The sequence below is a fragment of the Chlorocebus sabaeus genome, chromosome 25 (genome assembly GCF_047675955.1).
Source record: "Chlorocebus sabaeus isolate Y175 chromosome 25, mChlSab1.0.hap1, whole genome shotgun sequence".
In the NCBI taxonomy this organism is placed as follows: domain Eukaryota; kingdom Metazoa; phylum Chordata; class Mammalia; order Primates; family Cercopithecidae; genus Chlorocebus; species Chlorocebus sabaeus.
Genome location: NC_132928.1, coordinates 80,397,191 through 80,410,747, shown reverse-complemented (window position 1 = coordinate 80,410,747; position 13,557 = coordinate 80,397,191). Strand labels below are relative to the sequence as shown.

At 43.5% G+C, this 13,557-nt stretch overlaps 1 protein-coding gene across 2 annotated transcripts in view; it reads left to right on the top strand.

The window, feature by feature from the left end:
* The window catches only part of PLD5 (phospholipase D family member 5), a 422,420-nt gene that overhangs the window by 57,182 nt on the left and 351,681 nt on the right, over positions 1–13,557 (top strand). The window contains exon 1 of one of the 2 annotated variants that reach the window (XM_007989953.3): positions 7,463–8,150. The exons of the other annotated variant lie outside the window; for it this stretch is intronic. Coding sequence (XP_007988144.1) covers positions 8,148–8,150 — 3 coding nt within the window. The 5' untranslated portion in view covers positions 7,463–8,147. Of the gene's footprint in view, positions 1–7,462; positions 8,151–13,557 lie in introns of those variants that run through there. 2 annotated transcript variants of the gene reach the window in all.

Sequence of the window (13,557 nt, the reverse complement as noted above, 5' to 3'; positions counted from 1 at the left end):
ATATGTTGGCAATATTACTGAAAATCTTATTCAAAAGTGTGCTCATTCTTATACATAACTGGACCTTTTCACAGCCCCATTACACTTGAGGATGTGTGTGTGTGTGTGTGTGTGTGTGTGTGTGTGTATGTTTGTGTTGTTTATATGTTTGCATAGGGAGGACCAGAAGGCAGTAGATAGAGGAGTATGATGCTTTTATTATCTTCTGCCTTCCTCCTCTCATTCTCAAGTCAAGTTTGAAAGCCTCGAGTGTTGAGTGTGGAATTATAAGAAATTATGAAGTTTGATTCTTCTGATTTTGTAATTTAGTAATTACTGATTTTGTAATTCACTAGTCCTATTTCTGTAGATCAAAGAGTACCATGTGGGTACGTGGATGGTGGAATTTATTTAGAGAAACAGAGTAAGTGAGAGTGTTCTCGGCAGCTTTTGTGGTGTTTTATCTCGGCAGCTTTTGTGGTGTTTTATCATAGAGATTTTCCTTTCTGCAAAGCCAGAGACTTCCTTGTTTCCCCATTCAACTGCGCATATGGAAGGAATTAGGAAACCGCGTTGTGGACGCAGTGAGGGGCAGAGATTTTGGTAACCTGAAGAGCACTCACTCCTGAAGGGATAGCAGCTTCTGGACTCCAGGTCTGTGTTCCAGTGTGGAAATGCAAACCCACAGGGGTCAGATCTTCTGATGTTTCAAAAGAAATAAGAAAACTAGATTTTAATGAAGTTCCCCCCACTTATTTTTTTAATGTTGGGAGCTAATTCTACCATGTTCGCAATGCAGCAGAAGCCAAATAAAATATTCATCCCGCAGGTGGCCAGTTTGCAGTCTCTAGTACAGATCACCAGCAAACACATGGTACCATTTATAATGCCTAATACCAATCATGAATAGTTCACACAGTAATTCTGAATATGCAAACTCGCTTGCATCTGAGCCTGCAGATGTTTCACTCTTCCCCACTTTAAATCTAAATAGATATTGTTTTCTTTTTAGAGTTCTTTAGGGTAGCATTGTCCAGTAGAAACTTGTGCAGTGATGGACATGTTCCAAATGTGTGCCTTTCAGTCCAGTCGCCACCAGCCACATGGGACTCTTGAGCCTTTGAGATGTGGCTAGTGTGACTAAGGAACTGGATCTTAAATTTTATATAATCTGAATTAGTTAAAACTTAAAAGTAAATAGTCACCTGTAGCCAGTGGCTAGCAAGCCTTATCTGAAGGTCTCTGTACCATTCTCATTCCCTCAGAAACCCAGCCCAGAGTCACTGAATGGAACCAAACTGATGCATTACTTTGACCGCAAGGCAGAGTAAAGAGGGAAGGGAACAGATCCTCTCCAATCCTGGTTGGGGTCAGAAGACAATTCCATGTACCTAAATATATGAAGCTTATAAATCAAGCTGACACTCTCTTAAATAAAATATGTTCCCATCCTCCTACCTGTGAAGTATTTCTTTGTAATGTCCTGGAAGGACAGGTTCAAATTTAGAATTCCTGGACTCCTAGGGCTCTGCCTTGGAGCACAGTGGCATGGGGGGAGCTGGCCCTTCTGTCCCCACCCCAGCTCTATCCCACACCACAACTGGTGTAGCACACCTGCCTGGACAGAGTGGAACTTTACATAACTGCAGTTCCAGGACCATCTTTGGGACACTTCTGTTGATCAGATCTGTCTCCTCCCTCATGGCTGTAGCTGCATTTGACTTTAAGACACCGTACACAGCCTTGTAGAAATGCCATATAAAGTGAGCTCCTGTGTTGGTTTGGTCAAGAAGCTCCCCTCTGGGACAAGTGCTATGATCTGGGTGATGGCTTCTGGGAGCCCATGTAAGCGCCTACCTCATTGCCTACAAATTGAAGGATAATCACTTTTCTAAACCGGCTTGCGCTGAATTCTTCGGAGGCAAATTAGAACTGAAGCTGGCTGCTGACTTTGAAGTGTGTAAGACCTGAAACAAGGAACGGGTACAGGTGAGACTTTGGTCAAAGGTTAATAAGGAGAGTTCACTTCGTTAAGCTGCTCGTTTCACCGTCACTGAATCTCTTCAGCAATCTGCCTCAGCAGACTTCTTACTTGGGGCAGTCCTTTATGTCAAAAAAAGTTGGGACTTGGAAGATAAATTACAGGTTGCTTTTAATTCAGGTATAAATCAATCTAGTGAGCTCCATGTGATGGAAGTCATTAGTTAAAAAGTCAAGTATCTTAATGCTTAGAATGTGCATCTGGATTATCTTCATCTGAATAAAACCTTTCGAATGATTTGCAAATGCTGGCATTAAAATAGGTAAAAGAGATTAAACGTAACAGTCACACTCTATGCACACATAGGTGTATGTGAAAAACTCGAGCAGTTTGAGTTGGAGGGCAGCTTCCGAAGCTTATTTGGAATACTTGATTGATCACGTTCCTTTCTGCTTGGAGGTGTTTACGCCCATATTTTTAACAGGTGATTAAAAAGTCATTTTGTTACCACTTGGAGAAAAAGCTGGAGAACTATACCCTGATTGTGCTCGGGCTCCCTCCGGTGGTAAAAAAGAAGAACAGGCACATACTTAATTCCTGACCGCTGAAGGAAAGAAACAGCTGGTCCCAGGGATAGATCCGGAAAGGGTAAACGGTGATGATCCGCAAAGATTCAGGGCATCCGGGCAGCTCTCTCTGTAATTCAGGATTGTCTGGGAAACAAACTTCATGCTTTCCGTTAGAGAGTTTAGACCCTGGAACACACTCTGATCTACAATGGCTGCTACCCTACTTAAGGGCACTCACATTTTCCCGCTCTCCTTACTTTCCTTTCTATTATAGCCACTTTTCAGTGTTAGAAACTCTTTTATGATTTCATAGTTCATGATACCTTAATGGAAATTAATGTAAATATTTTACTGATGAAATATGTTTTCCCCTGTGTCTCTTTTCACATATGCAAATGCTTAGCAATCTTGGGTGGTTTTAGAAAGTGACGGTTTCTCTTTCTCGGTGCTTTGACCTAATTTTTTTCTCTGCCAACATCAATTTAAGTCTATTGAAACAGAAACCTTTGAAACATTATTAGAAGCTGAAAGGCATCCCTACATGCTTTATGATTCTTAGACTGAGTGGGTTTGGCTGAGATTAAATTTGCTTTTTCTTTTTCTTTTTTTTTTTTTTTTTTTGACAGAATTTTGCTGTTGCCCAGGCTAGAGTGCAATGGCGCGATCTCGGCTCACTGCAGCCTCTATCTCCCAGGTTCAAGCGATTTTCCTGCCTCAGCTTCTCGAGTAGCTGGGATTACAGGCGCCCGCCACCACACCTGGCTAATATTTTTGTACTTTTAGTAGAGACGGGGGTCTCATCATGCTTACCAGGCTGGTCTCAAACTCTTGACCTCAAGTGATCTGCCCACCTTGGCCTCCCAAAGTGCTAGGATTACAGGCATGAGCCACTGTGGCCGGCCTGAGGTTAAATTTGAAAGTATCATCTTGTCCGTGTGACTCTTTCAAAGGTTCTCTAATCACCAGCGCATGTTGAGCTCTCCTAGCCCTGCTGCCTGAATTAGCTGCAACTGTGAGGCTGAGGAGGAGTGGGTGAGGCTAAACATATCCAATGGCCAGGCAAAGTACATAGGCAGTACGGGAAGATAGGACTAGGGGTTAAAACTGGTGATGGGAGAAACAAAGAAAGATAAGCCATTCATAACACTTTTCTCGGTTCTTTTATGAGAGAGGGGTGGGCAGGTGTCATTCTGCAGCTATGGGATAAGTAGGAGCCTATGCCTCTTCATTTTCTCTAAATTCTATCCTAAAATGGAGCCCTAAATTGTGATAGTAGGGAATGGGTGTTGCAGTGGTCATAGGGAGCTTCCAATCTCTAGGGACTACCTTTCTGGAATGGCAGGTACACTTTTCATTAATGCAGGACGAGCATTTGAAAATACTGAATAGGTGAATAATGAATACTCTGTGGAGGGAGGTAATGGTGTCTTGTTGGGCTTCTCAGAGACATTTCAAAGGTCTTCTAAAGGTACAATAAAAATTTCATTAAAAAGATAAAATGGATTTGCTCGTAAGAAAACACTAAATGAAATAGGTATTACTTACATGCATTTTGTATTAGGGTATTTAGGCTGCTATAACAAAATGACCATAAACTAGGTAGCTTACAAACAGAGAAACTTATTTCTCATGATTCTGGAGGCTGGAAAGTCCCAGATCAAGTCACTGGCAGATGTGATGCCTGGAGGACCTGCTTCCTGGTTCCGAGATGGTGCCTTCTCTGGGTGTCCTTACCTGGGGGAAGGGCAAGCCATCTCCCTTGGTCATCTTTTATAAGAGTACTAATCCTGTTCACGAAGGCTGCTCCCTCTTGATCTTGTCACCTTCTAAAAACCCCACCTCCTAACACCATCAAGTTGGGGATTAGGTTTCAGCATATGAATGTGGAGGGGGCCACAAACATTCCGACAATTGTGAAATTTGTAAAAGGATTTAAAATTTTTCCTTTCACCTTTCCATGTTCAGCAGAGTGGGAATAGCTTTCTGTTCAGCATTTTGCCTGCTTGGTCTCAGACTTTTCATTGCGGTACCTGGATTTCTAGTTGTTAGGGGTGTGTGGGAAGACAGCACCGAGAGGGTGCAGAGGAAAGGACTGGCTTTCCGAATGTCCTCATCAGGGGTGGGGGGCAGGATCTGGCTCTGTCACCCAGGCTGGAGTGCAGTGGCGCAATCTCAGCTCAGTGCAACCTCCACCTCCCGGGCTCAAGCCATCTGCCCATCTCAGCCTCCCAAGTAGCTGGGACTGCAGACGCACGCCATTACACCAAGCTGATTTTTGTATTTTGTAGAGATGGAGTTTCACCATGTTGTCCAGGCTGGTCTGGAACTCCTGGGCTCAAGCCATCCACCCACCTCACCTTTCCAAAGTGCTAGGATTATAGGCGTGAGTCATCGTGCCCAGCCTGGATGTCCACATTTTTTAATGAAGGTATACAAACTACTATGTTATAGAAAAGTCAAAATCTTTTTCTGCTCCTCACTCTCCAGAACTTCCTAACTTCCTTGCTGATGGTTTGTGAGGCCCGGTATCAGTGAGGTGGTTGTAATTCAGTGGGTTCTGACAAGATCAAGCTGAGAAGTGTAACGATTTTGATAATAAAAGTGCCAAACAATTCTTCGTATCAATAGAATCCTGGTTGACTCAACAGGCAGATGGTGATTCAGAAATCCTTCCTCCTAGTCCCTTGTTGTTTCTACTAGGTTAACTTATTTGAAAAAAAAAAAAAAAAAAAGTCCAAAATGCCAGTACACTATATGAGCATTTCTCATTGCAGAAAAAGCACTGATTCTACATCTGCTTAGGTTTGTGCAGGGCCCTGACACAAACAGAAGGATGGTGCACCCCCATGATTCGTGTACTTCCCGTCTTCAGCTTGCCATTCAGTCCTGTTGGGAGGATCAAGGGAGATGGCACAGACATCGAGGACTGAGCCCAAGCCCCCATGGGGACAACAATAAAAACCATTCCTGGAATGGAGTGTCCTATGTGCGAAGGCCTGGAAGTATTGGTGAGCACGGTGATTTGAGGATACTGCAAGGAGTTCTTTGTGACTAAAGCATAAGGTACTAGCAGGAGCATCGTGGGAAAGGAAACTTTAAGGAGGTCTTTCATGAAGGACCTTAAATGCTGTGGAGAGTAGTCTCAGTTTTACCTCACAGCCAGTAGGTTGCCATTCAAGAATTTTAGACTGGACGCAGTGGCTCAAGCCTGTAATCCTAGCCCGTTGGGAGGCTGAGGCCGGTGGACCACCTGAGCTCAGGAGTTCGAGACCAGCCTGGGCAACACAGTGAAGCCCTGTCTCTACCAAAATACAAAAAATTAGCTGGGCATGGCAGCATACACCTATAATCCCAGCTGCTCAGGAGGCAGAGACAGGAGAATCTCTTGAACCTGGGTGGTGGAGGTTGCAGTGAGCCAAGATCGTGCCATTGCACTCCAACCTGGGCAACAAAGCAACACTCCTCTCAAAAAGAAAAAAAAAAAAAAGAAAAAAAAAACCAGAAAAGAAAAGAAAGAATTTGATACAGGAATAACATGCTTACAATCTGGCTAGATGGTAAGATACCTAAACATAAACTATAAAATAACCAATGGCATCCAAGAAGTGTCTGAAGACAATGTATGATTCAATGTTAAATGGTTGGGACAGTGTTGAGCGACAGTCATAGAGAAGATAAGTTGCTGTAAGTTAAGGCTATCAGGGAACTCTTCCTGAAGGAAGAAAGAATAACACTACACCTTGAAGAACAGATAGAAGAAAGGGAGACACTTCATTGATGCTGTGGTAGGGGATTTCTGTGGTGCACAAAGATAAAGGCTAATGGAAAAAGGCAGACAATGCTTTTTTTTCCTCGTCACATTGCAGTAGATGTTGCCACATCTTCCCATGAGAGGGGAAGTGTAAGTGGGCATGGCCCAAGGAACAGTGGAAACGATGTGGCTGAGTGTTTCTAGAGAAAGGGCCTCAGGATGGGATGATGAACTGAGAATCCACGTTAGGCAATGTTGGCTTATTCCAGCTTCGGGACAAGTGTTAAACACTCCAGGGTTTCAGAGTATTCACTTACCGAATTCATTTCACCCCTTAAAGGGGTGTCTAGAACCTACTCAATGCAAGCATTGAGCTACATCTTGGCCAGATGTCTTTCACGTGGGCACCTAATTTGCTTGCCATAATGGCTTCTCTATCCTGAAAGACCTTTTCCCAGAGGGTGTGAAAATTTGTTTTTCTGGGACTGTTGATTCACAGCTACTCCTTGATGCCATCAAGCCTGATAAATGCCATGGACTCTTCTAAGAAATCAGAACCCTTGGCCATCAGCACGAATCGTATTCCTGGGGATGAATTTGCTCTAGAACAAGTATTTAGCTTTGCTGGAAGTTATTCCTGCCCTTTCTAGGCCTAACCATACAAGGAGATGTGAATTTTTCCTTTTTGATAAGAGGAAAAGCCATAACAAAAGGAACCCAACCCTTAGCCTGGAACAAATCAGTCTCCAAGCAAAAGGAATTTTACCAATTTGTGGGACTTTGCCAACATTTCCAACAGTAATGGGAAATCAGTGTATTAACTCAGCTAGTAAATATTCTACAATGGAATAGGTGCTGCCTTGGGGATACAGATGTGAACAAAAAGCATGGTACCTGCCCTCCTGAAATTTACAGATGGTGAAGGAAAGGCAAGTAAATAATTTGGCAATCAACAGATGTTTTTGCTTATGTGTACTATTTTTCTAAAGAGTCCTGGTCTGAGCTTTGGGTGAGGTTCAGCTGCTGCTGTGTGCTTGCTGTGTGATTGAATTCTTCTGAGATAAATTTTTAAACGATAAAACGTGACCAAAGCGCAGGAAAAGCAAAGAGCCCCGTGGTTTAATATAATTGAGCAGCACAGGCTAGATTTAAAGCATCTGAGAAGACAGGGTTCCCTGCATTTGAAGAACTTTGATTATACTCTTCAAGCTAAAGCTGTGCACCTCACACTGCCTTGATGAGTAAAGAACTTTTCTTTCCACCTGTTCAGATTTGACAGCGCTACGCCACATGATTTAGTCTGGACTTAGCAAACACCCACCGATGACCGAGCTGCTGTAACCATGGAGTGCTCGTCAGCATTGCCCCTCTTCGCTCGTCTTTGTCTAGGCAGGATTCTCCTTTACTCTGATTGGAATCGCAGCCGTTTCTGCTCAGGTTGGAGGTGTGTGGATGCCGGCACGGTGCCTGCCTCCCCTGGGTCAGCTTGAGATCTTGCTATCATTTCATTCCACAAGCAACACAACTCCTCTCAGTTTAAAAGGAAAAGAGGGAGAAACATAATTGAACATAGCAGTCCCCAGTGCTTGCTTAAATGCTCAGTGAGGGGCCTATGTTTTTAAGAGCACATTCTAGGGGAAATTCTGAAATTGCAAGCTGCAGCCCTTTCTCTCTTCGTGCTCAGTTTGGCTGATTTCCAAAGCACTGAGGCCAGCAATTGAGGGACTGAAATGTAATCGGTGGTGATACGTTGGTGCCACATGAAACATTCTCTGCCTCCAAAGGCTCCAGAGGCTGTGGGAAGCACCACATCAGCGAGAGCTCCTGGCTGCTGGACTCCGCAGGGAGGGAAGGAAGATTGGTCGCAATGGTAAGAAGCTCTGGAGTTTTCTACAGACCTAGTTTGTTACCTGGGAAAGGATACGTAGCCTCTGCTGGTGAAAATGGCTGTTGGTAGCATGAGCCTGAACAGTCACCTGAGCTCTGAGGCACTGTCCATGTTTGATTAGAAGGGCGGGAACACTCTTTTCACCAGAGCACTGATTTTTTTTTTTTTTTGAAAAATGATTCCTTTCATGTCAGAGGTAACGGTGCCTTGTAATTAATAAGGAGTGTTTGCTGGGCTCTGCCGGGGAAGGACTGTCCTACGGTGACCTCAGATGTAAACCCTGATTCCTGTAGTCTCTGAAGTGTGCTTTTTCCTCTGAAAGTAATTGTAATTTCCATGAGATTCTTCAAAGAAATAGTTGTCTGTGTTCTCGATGTGTTTGTGTGGGGGTACAAATCCATTCATGCTTAAGCAGCTTGCTTTGAATTGTCGCCGTTGCTGTGAGCTTCACTGTTTACTGGAGGCATTAAGAATTACTAGAGCAAACTTCCACGTGATTTTTTTTTTCTTTTGAAACTATCATAGGCAGCAACAACAGGAATCCAAGTTTTCAAAGAAAGAACGATCTGACTTTGGAGGAAGTTTGTTTGATTCAATCCAGTAAAGCAAACGTTGCCAGGGTGAGGTGATCCTTAATGTAAACATGAGGTCTTTGGATGAGGCTTTAGAATTCACCGTGGTAGTGACAATGTGCTTACCTCCTGAATTCACCGTGGTAGTGACAATGTGCTTACCTCCTGGTCTCTGGTCTCTGCTCTCTGCGTGTCTTTTCCAAGTGTCTCCTCCCAATCACCCATGATACAAGGAGGAAAACACGGGAGATGGGAGGAAGAACTGGCGTGCAACAGTGGGGCCACTAAACATTTTCTCGAAAGGATTAGTGGACGAAGGACATTGATAATAAATAAGATTACATAACGTTGTGGAGAAAATAAAGCCTATTACTGTTGAGAGAGAATGCCTGAAATATACTTATTTGACTGCACGGCTGATGTGTGGGAAATGATTTTTCTGTTTATAATCCAGATGAATGAAGAGACTGGTGATGAAGGGGGTGGAAATTTTTAGAAGTGAGTTTGCCTTTCCAACAACTCGGAAAGGGGGAAATTGGAAACCAGATCTATAAGAATCATTCATCTCATCCCCTGCCTTCACACACCATCCCCAGATCATTCCTAGGGACACATACCAGAGAAATCACTGCCAAGACAAAGGTCAGATTTTTCCCTCTTTAGTTGACACCTGGTACCTCTTATCTCATCCATTTGAGCAGTTCTTAGCTGTTGAGAAGTCAAAATAAACTCACCTGTTTCTCCATCAGCAGGATGGGTGAAAATAAATAATCCACATATCTAGCATGAGGATTAAATGGGACTCTGAGTGCTTTGAAATGTTTTGCCTGAATGCTTGAGGCAGAATCATTCTTTCTTCCCTTCATTAGCCTGAGAACATTCCTTTAAGGATTATAAAGGACCGGGCTGAGATGCAGAGTCCCTCTCCTGCCAGCATACTTTGAGTGTGGGCATAAATATACGCTTAGTGATATTCTTTTCCAGTATTCAGGGAGAAATGAGGAGCAAGTCAGGGGCTGAGATCATTGGAGTACAATCCGATGAAAGTGTACAGACCTCCAAAGAGAGTGAACTTCTCTTTGGGATTGTGGGAGGGTGTGGTGGGAACTAACAGTGACTGCAAGCTGTTTACATTCAGGCCATCCTCTGGTTATTTTCATTTATTACTGTTTAAAAGGTTGGGAAAAAAGTACCCAATTTTACATTACAATAAAAGCTTTGGTCTAAGTGAACTCTTCTTAATGACAGACACTAAAATGGCAATGATTTAACAGGGAAGGCATTCTGGCCACCTGGCTTTTGCCTAAGCAAACGTACTTCACCGTTCATTTTAGTAAGAGATCACTGACTGGAAGAGGAGTGAATCTATAGATTGGATTTTCATTAAGTCCTTTCCATGATGAAAAGGAAACCAATGATGTTTCTCATCACGCAAATGTGATCAGTTATCTTACCCAGGATAAAAGACACTCACTGTGTTTAAAACACTCTCCTTGACCTCATTAGAATCAGGAGCATGTCAGAACTTGCTGGATGTTATACCAAATAAGCCAGCCCAGCTTGAGCTCTGGCCTCTGATTACTTTTTAAATTTTATTTACAAATTTAAAGGAAACGCAAATAATTAAAGCCATATTACATAATTGCAGATGGCTTTAAGTTATTTCAAAGCAAGGGAAATGTGTGGAAGTTCTCAATATTTTACAAATAGCGAGGACATAATGTGCTATGTGCCGAGTGTTTTAAGCCCTTTAGGAATCCCCATTCTTGCTTTTAAGTACGTATGTTAAAATTACTACCCCTGTTGCATTGAGGTAAGGCACACAGAGTTCTACGCTTTCCGAAGGGCAAACAGCTAGTGAGGGGTAATGCCAGGGTTGGAATAAATGGCTGCTGGCTCTGGGGCCCTCACTCCTGAAACCACCTCCTCATACGGCCTTTCAAAGTGGAGAGGAAGAGAGCAGGAGCTAGACGGGCGCCTGGCAGCAAGTCACAGAAACTTTCAGTGCCCCAGCCTCGACATTTCAACTCACCTTTGACATTTCTGTCTTCCTGTTCTTCCTTCCCAATGTCACCTGTCTTAGTTCTTCCTTCCCGATGTCACCTGTCTTAGTTCTTCCCGATGTCACCTGTCTTAGTTCTTCCTTCCCGGTGTCACCTTAGTTCTTCCTTCCCGATGTCACCTGTCTTAGTTCTTCCTTCCCAGGGTCACCTTAGTTCTTCCTTCCCAATGTCACCTGTCTTAGTTCTTCCTTCTCAGTGTCACCTTAGTTCTTCCTTCCCAATGTCACCTGTCTTAGTTCTTCCTTCTCAGTGTCACCTTAGTTCTTCCTTCCCAATGTCACCTGTCTTAGTTCTTCCTTCCCAGTGTCACCTTAGTTCTTCCTTCCCAGTGTCACCTGTCTTGGTTCTTCCTTCCCAATGTCACCTGTCTTAGTTCTTCCTTCCCAGTGTCACCTTAGTTCTTCCTTCCCAGTGTCACCTGTCTTAGTTCTTCCTTCCCAATGTCACCTGTCTTAGTTCTTCCTTCCCAGTGTCACCTGTCTTAGTTCTTCCTTCCCGGTGTCACCTAAGTTCTTCCTTCCCAATGTCACCTGTCTTAGTTCTTCCTTCCTGGTGTCACCTTAGTTCTTCCTTCCCAATGTCACCTTAGTTCTTCCTTCCCGATGTCACCTGTCTTAGTTCTTCCTTCCCAATGTCACCTGTCTTAGTTCTTCCTTCCCAGTGTCACCTGTCTTAGTTCTTCCTTCCCGGTGTCACCTAAGTTCTTCCTTCCCAATGTCACCTTTCTTAGTTCTTCCTTCCCAATGTCACCTGTCTTAGTTCTTCCTTCCCGGTGTCACCTTAGTTCTTCCTTCCCAATGTCACCTTAGTTCTTCCTTCCCAATGTCACCTGTCTTAGTTCTTCCTTCCCAATGTCACCTGTCTTAGTTCTTCCTTCCCAGTGTCACCTTAGTTCTTCCTTCCCAATGTCACCTGTCTTAGTTCTTCCTTCTCAGTGTCACCTTAGTTCTTCCTTCCCAATGTCACCTGTCTTAGTTCTTCCTTCCCAGTGTCACCTTAGTTCTTCCTTCCCAGTGTCACCTGTCTTGGTTCTTCCTTCCCAATGTCACCTGTCTTAGTTCTTCCTTCCCAGTGTCACCTTAGTTCTTCCTTCCCAGTGTCACCTGTCTTAGTTCTTCCTTCCCAATGTCACCTGTCTTAGTTCTTCCTTCCCAGTGTCACCTTAGTTCTTCCTTCCCAATGTAACCTTAGTTCTTCCTTCCTGATGTCACCTGTCTTAGTTCTTCCTTCCCAATGTCACCTGTCTTAGTTCTTCCTTCCCGGTGTCACCTTAGTTCTTCCTTCCCGATGTCACCTGTCTTAGTTCTTCCTTCCCAATGTAACCTTAGTTCTTCCTTCCCGATGTCACCTGTCTTAGTTCTTCCTTCCCAATGTCACCTGTCTTAGTTCTTCCTTCCTGGTGTCACCTTAGTTTTTCCTTCCCGATGTCACCTGTCTTAGTTCTTCCTTCCCAGTGTCACCTTAGTTCTTCCTTCCCGGTGTCACCTTAGTTCTTCCTTCCCGATGTCACCTGTCTTAGTTCTTCCTTCCCAGTGTCACCTTAGTTCTTCCTTCCCAATGTCACCTTAGTTCTTCCTTCCCAGTGTCACCTTAGTTCTTCCTTCCCGATGTCACCTGTCTTAGTTCTTCCTTCCCAGTGTCACCTGTCTTAGTTCTTCCTTCCTAATGTCACCTTAGTTCTTCCTTCCCAGTGTCACCTGTCTTAGTTCTTCCTTCCCAGTGTCACCTGTCTTAGTTCTTCCTTCCCAGTGTCACCTGTCTTAGTTGCTTTGTCATTTGCTCATGAACACCTTATGTTCCCACTCCGACCAATTTCCCTTACACAGCTCTAACTGGGAGACAGTCTAATGTAGGGAAAGAGGATATCAAGTTGCTCAGACAGAGGGTTACATTTCTTTTTTGTTTTCCTTTTTAGATAGAATCTCATTCTGTCACCCAGACCACCTAGGTTGAAGTGCGGTGTTGCAATCTCGGCTCACCGCAACCTCCACCTCTGAGGTTCAAGTGATTCTCATGTCTCAGCCTCCTGAGTAGCCGGGACTACAGGCATTCACCACCACACCCGGCTAATTTTTGTATTTTTCAGTAGAGACAGGGTTTTACCGTGTTGGTCAGATTGGCCTCAAACTCCTGGCCTCAAGTCATCCGCCTGCCTCAGCCTCCCAAAGTGCTGGGATTACAGGCGTGCATCACCACACCCAGCTTTTTTTATTTTTCTCAATTTTAATTTTTTATTGGTATAAATTTATGAGGTATAAGTATAATTTTGTTATATGCATAGATTGCATAGTGGTGAAGTCAGGGAGGGAGTTAAATTTCTATGTTACACTCTTGTGTGATTTTGGATGGTAATTTTGAAACCTTTTTAATTCTTAGCTTTCTTACCTGGAAAATGGGAATAACGATTCTTACCTCCATTGGGTCATTGTGAAGATTCCATTAATATGTTTGCCTAAAATAGAATGTTTAATTAGGAGACCATGACAAGGAGAAAAATTAGAAGGAAGCTTTAAAAATTAGGTAAAAGATGATATGGATTTAAATTAGAGTGGTAGAGAGAAAATGAAAAATAAAGCCAGAGATGACATGAAAGAAAATCCACCTGCCCTGGCCACTGGTTGGAGGTGAAATGTGAAAGATGAAACCAATGACCCTGGCATTTGAAGCAAGCAGCTTAAAAAAATAAAGTGATAAAACCCCCCTCATTGTATTTCTTACATTACCTGGCATGCCACCTGTCTTAGTCTGTTCAGG